Source organism: Kazachstania africana, chromosome 2, assembly GCF_000304475.1.
Source record: "Kazachstania africana CBS 2517 chromosome 2, complete genome".
Classification (NCBI taxonomy): domain Eukaryota; kingdom Fungi; phylum Ascomycota; class Saccharomycetes; order Saccharomycetales; family Saccharomycetaceae; genus Kazachstania; species Kazachstania africana.
This window is the reverse complement of record NC_018941.1, coordinates 430,276-441,735: the sequence shown is the minus strand read 5'-3', so window position 1 is coordinate 441,735 and position 11,460 is coordinate 430,276. Positions and strand designations below refer to the sequence as shown.

At 34.3% G+C, this 11,460-nt stretch overlaps 5 protein-coding genes and 2 non-coding genes across 7 annotated transcripts; 4 read left to right on the top strand and 3 right to left on the bottom strand.

Moving 5' to 3' along the window:
- Positions 1–91: 91 nt before the first annotated feature.
- RRN10 (Rrn10p) lies at positions 92–703 on the top strand (the record flags this gene model as incomplete). The annotated part of the gene is made up of 1 exon (XM_003955607.1): positions 92–703. One exon carries the CDS (start codon positions 92–94, stop codon positions 701–703), a length of 612 nt encoding a protein of 203 aa, XP_003955656.1.
- Positions 704–866: 163 nt separating this feature from the next.
- NCL1 (tRNA (cytosine-C5-)-methyltransferase) lies at positions 867–2,927 on the top strand (the record flags this gene model as incomplete). The annotated part of the gene is made up of 1 exon (XM_003955606.1): positions 867–2,927. One exon carries the CDS (start codon positions 867–869, stop codon positions 2,925–2,927), a length of 2,061 nt encoding a protein of 686 aa, XP_003955655.1.
- Positions 2,928–3,127: 200 nt separating this feature from the next.
- Positions 3,128–4,237, top strand: KAFR0B02210 (uncharacterized protein; the record flags this gene model as incomplete). Its single annotated transcript, XM_003955605.1, has 1 exon — positions 3,128–4,237. The coding sequence occupies one exon, from the start codon at positions 3,128–3,130 to the stop codon at positions 4,235–4,237; it is 1,110 nt and encodes a 369-aa protein (XP_003955654.1).
- A 219-nt stretch (positions 4,238–4,456) lies between these two features.
- On the bottom strand, positions 4,457–4,530 carry KAFR0Btrna5I. Its single transcript has one exon. It is a non-coding gene; the product is annotated as a tRNA-Ile (tRNA).
- Positions 4,531–5,876: 1,346 nt separating this feature from the next.
- Positions 5,877–6,416, bottom strand: KAFR0B02200 (Mg-dependent acid phosphatase; the record flags this gene model as incomplete). The annotated part of the gene is made up of 1 exon (XM_003955604.1): positions 5,877–6,416. One exon carries the CDS (start codon positions 6,414–6,416, stop codon positions 5,877–5,879), a length of 540 nt encoding a protein of 179 aa, XP_003955653.1.
- Positions 6,417–7,857: 1,441 nt separating this feature from the next.
- Positions 7,858–7,929, top strand: KAFR0Btrna2H. The gene has a single exon. It is a non-coding gene; the product is annotated as a tRNA-His (tRNA).
- Positions 7,930–8,369: 440 nt separating this feature from the next.
- Positions 8,370–9,781, bottom strand: GLC7 (type 1 serine/threonine-protein phosphatase catalytic subunit GLC7; the record flags this gene model as incomplete). Its single annotated transcript, XM_003955603.1, has 2 exons — positions 8,370–9,131; positions 9,605–9,781. 2 exons carry the CDS (start codon positions 9,779–9,781, stop codon positions 8,370–8,372), a joined length of 939 nt encoding a protein of 312 aa, XP_003955652.1.
- Between the last annotated feature and the right edge of the window lie 1,679 nt (positions 9,782–11,460).

Sequence of the window (11,460 nt, the reverse complement as noted above, 5' to 3'; positions counted from 1 at the left end):
AAGATTATATACATAATAACGCGATATCAATGTCTTGAACGGATGGTAAATGTAAAATGGTAAGGAAGCATAGATATAAAAGTGAATAGATATGGATAGGAACGTTTATGAGGCGTGCAATAATTTGATTAAGGAATTTCAAACTCACAAAATTAGCGCAGATGAAATACTCTCGCAGAAAGTTAACCATTTAGTACCCATACCATTCAAGTCAAGGGAAGATCTTGATAATGCAGCTTCACAAGACAGGAAAGAAGGTCTGTTCAAAGGTGACATAATACCGCGTATTGATTTGAAAGTTCTGCATTATTTTGTAAGTCAACTATGTCTTTTAAAATATCCTCAATTGGTAAATTCATTCGATGAAACGAGTTTAATCACATTGGGCTTACTTGTCGAGAAATTTTTGGAGGACTTTTTGATTAGTAACAAACCAAGTATACGAAAAAGACGAAGAGACGAAGATAGTGAGGACGATTCCTACTCTTCTTCATCAGAATCCAGTGACGATAGCGAAGAAGAAGGAGAAGAAGAGGAAGACATCGGCCATGATGAACAAGCTAAAGAAAACAGAATCCGCACGCTAGAATTGGACGCTGGTTCTGATGAAGATAATGAGGACGGTTCAAGAAGCGTTAGTGGTGGACCTTCTGAAATGCTCTCCAAATTGATAAATTATAGAGATGCTCCTACTGATATCTGAATAATGCGACTCAACGTGTAGAACGACCTGTATTTTTTTTCCATCAAAAATTTTTCAGAGATGAGCATTCGAAATGATTTTAGAGAAGAGTATGTGGTACATTTAGATGATTTACAGCACTTTGTTTGTAGCCTAAAATTACCAGCAATTATAATTTATAAGAATGGCTAGAAGAAAGAAGTTTAGTAAAGGTAAGAACAAGACATTTGGTGCTCGTGATGATTCGAGAGCTCAGAAAAACTGGTCTGAATTAGTTAAAGAAAACGAAAAATGGGAAAAATATTATAAAGATATATTAAACTTATTTCCAGGTACAGAATGGGAAAGCTTCAAGAAAACATGTCAAGAACCACTACCCCTAACATTCAGGGTTACTGGTTCTAGGAATCATGCAAAGGAAGTCCTAAACTTATTCAAAGAAAAACATTTACCACATTTAACCGATGTTGAATTTGAAGGCGAAAAATTAAAGGCTCCTATTGAGCTACCATGGTATCCAAATAAGTTGGCTTGGCAATTAGATGTCTCAAAGACTGTAATTAGAAAAAATGAACAATTTGCCAAGACTCAAAGATTTTTAGTGGTAGAAAATGCAGTTGGTAATATCTCCAGACAAGAAGCTGTCTCCATGATTCCACCAATTGTGCTAGAAGTTGAACCACAACACACTGTTCTTGATATGTGTGCTGCACCAGGTTCCAAAACCGCTCAATTAATCGAAGCGCTACATATGGACACTGATGAACCAACTGGGTTTGTTGTCGCCAATGATGCAGACTCTAGAAGATCTCATATGTTAGTTCATCAATTAAAGAGATTGAACAGTGCTAACTTGATGGTTGTCAACCACGATGCCCAGTTTTTTCCAAGAATCAAAATAAGTAATGACTCCGATAAAAAGAAAGATTTACTAAAATTTGATAGAATCCTATGTGATGTTCCATGTTCTGGTGACGGTACTATGAGAAAAAATGTTAATGTCTGGAAGGATTGGAACACACAAAGTGGTTTAGGATTACATACTGTACAATACAACATCTTGAACAGAGGTCTAAATTTATTAAAGAGCGGCGGTAGATTAGTTTATTCTACTTGTTCTTTAAACCCTATCGAAAATGAAGCTGTTGTTGCACAAGCTCTAAGAACTTGGGGTGACAAAATTAAACTCGTTAACTGTGGTGATAAATTACCTGGTCTTGTTAGAAGCCAAGGAATTAGTCAATGGCCCGTTATTGACAGAAATATGACTGAAAAAAATAAAGGTGATGAAGGTACTATTGAAAGTTGGTTTCCTCCTTCTGAAGAAGAAGCCAAAAACTTTCATCTTGAGAATTGTATCAGAGTTTATCCCCACCAACAAAATACAGGTGGTTTCTTCATTACCGTTATTGAAAAGGTTCAAGAAGATTCTGAACAAAATAAGAGAGTTGCATCGACACCTGAAGTTGAATCAACTTCTGCTGCTAAGAAACTCAAGACCGAAGAAGCTAGTGTACCAGTTCAACCTCAGAAAAAGGAAAAACTACCTCGTGACGCTAACGAAGAACCATTTGTCTTCGTGGATCCAAACCATGAGGCCATAAAACCATGTTGGGATTTCTATGGTATTGATAATAAGTTTGACAGAAATTGTTGTTTGGTCCGTAATGCTACTGGTGAACCAACAAGAGTTGTCTATACTGTTTCACCATCCCTTAAGGACATCATTCAGGCCAACGATGACAGATTAAAAATCATTTATTCAGGTGTCAAATTTTTTGTCTCTCAAAGAAGTGACATAGAATGTTCTTGGAGAATTCAAAGTGAATCTTTGCCAATTTTAAAGCATCACATGAACTCTAGAAGAGTTGTGGAGGCTAACGCAGAAATGTTGAAGCTACTGTTACTTGAGTCATTCCCAAACTTTGAGAGCATTGAGGCTAAACAAGTTGATAACACTTTTGTACAGGAAATGAAGAAATTAAGCTCTGGTTGCGCTTTCATGCTTGTCTCTAGAGGTGAAACAAAGGAAAGTCTATTCTTACCTGTATGGAAGGGTTCTAAGTGTATCAACTTAATGGTCGCCAAGGAAGACTCACATGAATTGTTGTATAGAGTGTTCGGTATCGAAACTACCGCAAAAGATAATTCCAAGGTTCAAAAGAGCGAAAAACAAGGAAAAGAAGTAACAGCCTCACCTAGTGAAGCTACCGAGCCAGGAGCAACCGCTGAAAGCTCAGCTTAAATATAAGAATTTTAAATTAAACACATGAATATATATATTTGAATTTGTACATTATTCTTTAAATTTTTTCAAAAACCAAACTACTCGCATATCAAAGTTAAGATTCTCCGGCATAACTTATCTGAAGGCGAAAAACACGAAAATACCAATAAACCATATATATCAACATCTCAGACTTTATTTAGGGAATACAATATACAATGAGCACGACATCAGATCATCTTAGTGCAGAAGACTTCATAAGTCAACAAACTGTTTTAGAAAAGGAGGCGAGAGAATTAATGCCATGGAATCCAAAGAAATGTACATATGAGATGGGACCTTTGCGTCAGCAACTTTATTCCTGTAGGACGCACAACAATATAGGAATATGCTATTCATGCTCAATAAGATGCCATACTTCCTGTGATATTGTTGAACTATTTTCCAAGAGGCATTTCACGTGTGATTGTGGGACAGAAAGGGACAGTAGGGTAAAAGAAAAGGACCATATCAAGTGTGAGATAAGGAAGAACATTGAAAAAGATATTTCCGCCATGGATAATCTGTACGGTCAAAATTTCAAAGGCCTGTTTTGTAATTGTGCGCAAGAGTACGATCCAGATTCTGACGCCGTTATGCTTCAGTGTATACTCGGTTTAGAATGTGACGAAGATTGGTATCATGATTATTGCATACTAGGCAAAACTGAATCAGAGTCCAAAGAACTAAAGAGAACAAAAGATGAAAACACAGGTGCAGGAGAAGCTGTTTTAGGCGGATTTCCAAAATTAGAGAGTTTCGATGCCTTTATTTGCTGGAAATGTGTTTCCAAATACGAATACTTTTTCAGAAAGTTACAGTCACATGAGTTAGCTGATTCGATTATTGCCTGTAAATTAGTGCGTTCAGAAAAAGAGAATGAAGATGAATTAAACAGGCATAATAAAAGAAGTATTTCCCCGGAGGATGATCATAATTTAAACGAATACTCTATTTTCCTGCAGAATGATTATTCCAAAAATTTTAAGAAATTAAAAGGCACTCTAGATAAAGAAAAAGATAAGCATTTATACACATTTTTGGATCAAATTGCGCCCTTTTTGATTGAAAGTGAACCAATACATGAGCCCAATGAAGACGATGACGAACTTTCCATTTTTGACCTGGCGACGCAAGCATTACACAGAAATGTTGAGCAGGAAAATGCAGTGAATGGTATATTGGCCTTTCAGGCACTGAAATCGAAATTAAATGACTTTCTCAAGACTTTTGCAGAAAAAGGTGAAGTAGTAAAAGAAGAAGATATCAAAGGTTTTTTCCAAAAGTAATTTTTACCACGGCCGAATATAGTATCAATCGATGCAGATGTTTTTTTCCTGTCAAACAATAAAAAATATATCTTATGAACGCTTAAAGTAGCCTGACATGACTTCCTTGAGCCCTCTAAATATAATAAACGTGTATACAAGTTAAATACTACAAAAAAAAACAGACCAACCGGATATTGCGAGTTATGAAAGGTGATAATTTGAATTAAAAAGGAAAAATGGTCTCTAGCGGGATCGAACCGCTGATCCCCGCGTTATTAGCACGGTGCCTTAACCAACTGGGCCAAGAGACCGTATGTTGAAAGTTTATCCAAAATTCCCCTTTGTAAACCAAAAGAAATCCGGACTTCCCATGTCAAAAACTACGTAGTAAACAACAATATTCGTCGTATTTTTTTCCTATATAAACATATCTTCAATAGGAGAGGAAAGAATATTCTCTTGATACTAGATGACGTCTAATTTGGACGGAAACGTCCTGGGAGGTGCTCATACCTCCGTTACTGTTGTTGTTAATAGTGTTCTTGGACATGATAAGCTCACGGCCTTCTGAGGAGCCTAATGCTCAAATATTCATCCGAGGTATCCTCTATAATCAATGCTTGGCATCATCTAGCTTTATCTAGCATTTCCAGCATATTTATATTTTATAAACTTGTGACACTCTCTTCGATAAGATGATAAAGCATCTTCACTTGTTACTTACACGATTTTGTATAGATTCGGCGTATTTACACAAATCGCAAATCTTCTTGTTAGTGTAAACTGTTGTGTTCACACTATTCGTAGTTATTTACCACTGCATAATAACCTCGTCTAACTATATGTACTATCTTATTATATACCCATCAAACTCTCGTTCCAACAACCTATACCTTGCAGTACTATATGCCCGCTCAGGTGTTACACGAAAATTTTTAAGCAATCAATGAATGAATAACACTTTTCCATTCCCTCTTATTTTATGCTGCATAAACTTCACGTCATGACCATAATATCTAACTTGGACTATACGTTTAAATATTACTTCAAATTCTTTTCAAGTTCTGAGCCCCAGCATGATGTCAAACGACCCTAATTATGCCTTTTGAGGCTTTCCTCATTGGCATATCTAATTCGGTTTTTCGAACATATACGGTTTATCATAATTAACATGGTCAATGTCTTGACTAGTAGATAGTAACAAAATTCATATAATTAAGATGGGAATGAAAGGTAACTGACTTCTTATTTACAGAAAAGACACTAGAAAAGTACAATACCATGAATGCTGTTCTTATCCTTCAATGTTATACTATCTGTTGACATATGACAAATCGTTATATAACGAATAATATATATATATATATATCAAGAGGTTAATATTCTTCCCTCAACCATTTTCACTAATGTAGTATGTTGACATTTCGTATAATTATGAGGCTGTTACTTGAGCTCTGAGTATAGTAAAAGCTTGTCGGTCACCTGGAAAGTTTCATACTGTAGATAGGAGTCCTATAAAACATCGATAAAAAATGTTTTCTGTAAAGGCTTCATTCAAGCGCTGAAATAGGTCATAAATAGTGCACTACAATTGGCAAAGAAAAAAATATGAAGTCCTCGTATCAAAACCGTTCAAATTCAATTGAAATTTTTTTGGCTAAATGCCAGATAAGTAGCTTTGATAAAGGTTCCAAGTAGCACCTTTTTCAGTGTCTTTTACAAAAACAAAATCCACACCGTGCCTTTCCACCTCTTTATTTCTGCTTTCATCATCGAACAGACAAATTTTATATTTCTTTATATCAGCATCTCCATATAAAGTTTTCAAAGCGTCACTAATGTGACCAACTTTGCTTCTTTCGCCCCATTCCATAGCGTCGAATAGTTGACCTAAAGGAACGATTTTGCCCTCGTATTCAACTTTGAATACTTTCAATAACTGTTTGGCAATTTCAGGAGCCCAAGTTCTGGATGCCGAAACGATTTTGACGTTATTCTGCTTCAAGTCAGAAATAATCTTAGGAATATCTTTGTAAAATGATAATTCGTAGCCTGACGAGTCCACGACAGTATGGACTTCGTTATTCGAATTTTTGATCGGTTTAAATGGCGGATTCAAATGAGTATCACAGTAACATGGCCATACTGTATAATCTAAATCGAAAGCAGCAACTTCTGGATAGTTGGAGATTGTCATTGTTTGACGTAGTTCTTACGTTTTAGAAACTAATAATACATACTTAATCCGTAAATCTATATCGAATTTTTCAATTATGTCTCGAAGAATTTAATGCCTTTGAAATTTATCCGAAAAAGAAATGAGAACGACAGCGCATTGAAGAAATAACATCGAACAGTCTTTACAGAATGTGTAAACTGGAGCGTTCATCAAAAGGTAATCATAAGGTGACTATTAGCAAATTGTTATACCTTTGCATCTATAAAATTCTAATTTCCTTCTTTGGCGAGAGGTGCTTGAATTAAAATTGTCTAGTGACAAATTTTTCATGAATCGATTAGCAGGAGATACGGTAAAAATTGGATATCTCAGGCTGCAATAATTTTTTTCTTGAGTTATTTAGATAGACTAGCAGCATGCAAATCGAAATTATGTACCATCCAAAATACTACCATATATAATATATATACATATATAGGCTTATTTCAAGGAATAAGTTTTCGCAAGTGATTCGAAGCGTGCAGCAACATGGTTTCCAGTGACAGGTTTTGTTTCTACACTTTAAATATGCTATATTAATCATAGTGTGCTTGGTGGTGAGCATGAGGATGATGCATTTCCCTGGAGCTTCAGGTAAAAAAAAGAATACAAAAGATAAATGGATTGAAGAATTGAAGATTTTTTGTTAACAATAGGGTCTTATGAAAACAAATTCGAAGAAACATTAAAGAGTTCATTATGGATATTCTTTAGATTATTGATATTGGTGAATAGCGGACGAAATGGAGCCGCTGTATTAGGATCAATTCTAAATCTTTGTTTGGAGAAATAATATTTTTGACGTCCTAGAATGGACTGAATTTATTCTCCATCTATATATTTGGATTGGAACATATTATATACTGGAAAGACGACAGTCGTGACGTGAAGGAAGATCAGGGGATGATCCCTTTATATTACTTTCGTTAATAGTGTTCATGTTGTGGATGTCAGTCAAGTTATTGAAGTAATTCTTATTAATCAGTGGTTATACCAAATAATGCACTGGTTATATATAAAATATAATCATAATATAAAGTAATATAAAGTGATACAAACTTTGATCAAACTTCAGTGTTCACCTGAGTATTTATACCTTTTCCAACACATTTTGAATTATGCCAATTATCATGTTATAGGTTTATGAGTCAATACGTTATCGTGTTTATCACACCATAAATATTTCGTGTCAACAAATGATCGTGTTTATCATACCATAATTATTTCGTGTCAACAAACAATCGTGTTTATCACACCATAATTATTGTTCATATCTTCTATAACATTCTAAATTAGTCATGCTAACTATCAAAACATTGAAATGTCGGTATATTGCCATTTCCAGCAAGTCGGCCAGGGAGGGAATAATATACAATGTATCGCTAGGTCTAATTTTTGCAAACAAAAGCAAGAAATATAAGCCATCTTAGTATAGTGGTTAGTACACATCGTTGTGGCCGATGAAACCCTGGTTCGATTCTAGGAGATGGCAAATTTTCTTTTTTTGTAATTTTTTTCACGTCCTTAAAGTTATTATCATATTACCCACACCAATATTATAAGAAAACTGTATTAATGTTACATAACTAAGAAAATAATAGTGTTAATAATAATAACAATAAAATAAAGATGTTAGATAGATACATGAGTAAATAATGATAATTTCATTCTATTTTTATTTTTTATTTTTTTATTTATGCGCTATTATTATCATGATTATTATACAGATATTGATTGTGTCGTTTCATTTATCTATTAAATATTATTCGTTAGAAAAAAACTTCCTGCCCTCTCACTTACTTCTTCTTTTTTTAACCATTTTTCTACTTTAAATAAATAAAAAAATATAATTTTTCCCACTTAATAAAAATTCTCCATTTGTGTTTTTAAAGATTTTAATATTTTCATAGTAATTTTTCTCTTAAATTATATTTATTTCTTCTTTCTACCACCTTGTTGCCTTGGAAGACTCTTTTGAGCAGGTTTTAAGATTTGGAAAGAACATAGTAAACTTTCATCAACGCTCATCATTGCACCAGCGTTATCGAATTCACCACAATAATTTGGAGCACTAAAAAGAGTTACTAATTGTCTTTTACTGAAAAATTCATAACCATCTTCTACAACTTGATGTGCTCTACAAATTAACTCCATATCTTGTTTTTGTAAAAATCTATTAACAACGTCAGGACCAAAAGTGAAAGAAACACCTCTGTCATTTTCACTCCATCCAACAATATCTTTATCAGGATCAGACCATAATAAATCACAAAGTAAACCGACATCAGGAATATCAGTTGGTCTCATTACTCTTCTAATTTGTTCCATACTATTTAAATCTGGAGATAAACCACCATGCATACAAAAAATCTTTTCATCAATAATAGCAGCAATTGGTAAACAATTGAAACAATCGGTGAAAGTTTTCCAAAGTTTTATATTATAACGTCTCTTACATTCATCATAAAACCCATAGATTCTGTTGATTGAAGCACATTCATGATTACCTCTCAAAATGAAAAAATTTTCAGGATATTTGATTTTATAAGCTAATAAGAGACAAATTGTCTCAAGAGATTGTTTACCACGATCAACATAATCACCTAAAAATAGATAATTAGATTCTGGAGGGAAACCACCATATTCGAATAGACGAAGTAAATCGTAATATTGACCATGAATATCACCACAAATCTGGTTAGCAAAGAAAAAAAAAGGAATTCGTTAGTAAAACAACAAAAAATTTGATAGATTCAATGAAACCACATCATTAACTCAATAATCCCATCATCATAGCAAATCTTAATCTCTCGCACAAAAAAAATTGGCCCTGTGTCTTTCCATAGAGCGCACCACGAAAGAGGCAAAAAAATAAAAAAAAATTTCGTTGTAACAAGAAAAATCAATATGGAAAGGGGCAATTTGTTATGGAGAATGCCATCTTTAACGGACCAAGTCTTGGAAAGCAATGGATAAGTCGGTATTACTTCTATCTCTATTTGTAAAATCTTGTACTATAGTTCTTTGAAAAATCTTTGCTTTCGGTTAAAAACATGGTCAAATTCAAACTTTTTTTTAGTAGAAAAAAAATCAAGAGGGATGGTTAAGAAAGAGGGAATATGGTAAGCCAATGGGTTAGAATCATAAATAAAACGATATCAACATACTTTTATTGGAGCTTCTAGTTCTAAGAGGATAGGTTGTTTGATAAATATAGACCTTGCCTTTGAACATAGATACCTAATTTCATGTTCTTCTAAATCCACTTGTTGTCCAGGTTTGGAACCTCTAACTTCTAATAATCTATCGATAATATTATCTACATCAACAGTCTGTGCATCCATAGTTATTATTATTATTTAACGGGGTTCTCTGGGGGTGACTTTTGGTTTTTGGTCTTTGTATTTCTTTGTGTTTTACAGATCAAAAGTTGTTTGTAATTTGTAATATTTCTACTTTTTTTTGTTGTTCTTACTTTCCAATTTTTTTTATCTTTCCAAAAATTTTCTTTTCTCACGCTCAAATTTTCTGAACGGAGATCTTTTTTTCAACTGAAAATAAATTGCCATAATGAATTATTTTATTACCTGCTGGAAAACAGCTGAGCAAGTTGGTGATACTTTTGGGTTAAAGCATACCATGGGGACAGTGGGTCCTATTTTGTCTATTCTCGTGGGTGTAAAAGTGCGTACAAGGCCGATGGACCTGCTCTTAATTTTGCCGTGAGAGAGGTCGCTACGGATTACCCCGGGTTCTTGCACGATTTGTAGTATGGCAGCAGTCATCTTATTCTATAGCGGGTCAATTTACATGAAAATGCCCTGTCGGGCTTTCTTAGGTGGAAACAGTTTTCCTGCAACAAGAAGCTATATACACGTACTATTTACCAGTTTGTAAACCGTAGAGATGCTTCTATAACTGAATTTGGCGTGTTTCCATTGAAGGAAATCCTTTAGACGCGGCGATAGCCTCCGGTGTCACTAAGCCTTGAAGCATGAGCTTCTCATGTATTATGGAATATTGGTCCTCTAATCCAGTAAATGATCCATCTAACCATAATTAACTCACGAAATAGTATCAGTCTCATACAGTTCTCGAGCAACCACCAATTTTGTTTTAAGATCATTAACTGTTAAGCAAACGTGTTCCCTTTCTCACTATGAATCATCGACAAAGGAAATACACGGAAAAATCGTAAAATGAGCCCAAATTTGAAGTGACACAATTTTATCACCATCATAGCCTTCCGGTGTAGATTTCTGAACTTCACATCTTCATTTCTGTAAGCACAAAGGTTTCCCGCGGCCATTTGTTCTCATACAATGTGGAGCGATCTCGCTTTCCAGAATATTAGTTTCGATGACCCCCGTTAGTTCGACGGTTTGTAGTTATCCAAAAGGTTTTGGGTTCGAAACTGCTCAAAAGAACAAAAGAAAAATGAAAAACAAATTTATAATTTTACTATGATGAATACATTTAGCGTGAACAATCTCTGAATAAAGATTTTGGATCTTTAAGATTAGAAAACTTATGTTGCCTTCCTTCTGAAAAAATTATAAAATTATTTTCTTTTTTTAATGTTGCTGGTACTTCTCATTGCAGACTCGTGTATTAATGTGTGCCATGTAGTTGACTACTCTGTGCTTGCATATATATATATGTATTTCTGCTTACAGACAAGATCTGGTACGAAAAAAGCTGACTGAGATCTCAAAAACCCATTACAAGCGTATATCTCTCGATCTTGGAAATCCGTCATAGGCTGCTCACAGGCCTTGAACTCAAGACCCCATAAGTGGAATTACTCATTGATATGGTAACCTTGACCTTACATACTCCTTAAAGTAGTAACCTCTTTTTTCTCTTTCCCAAGGCATCAAAAATTTAGACTAGGCCGAAGACTTTAAATTTATGTATATACACACACTTCTATCGATAAGTAAAATAACAAACATCATTCCCGCCATTGTACCATCAAGAACTTCTTATTAAAGGGTATATTTTATTAGTGCATCATCTCACA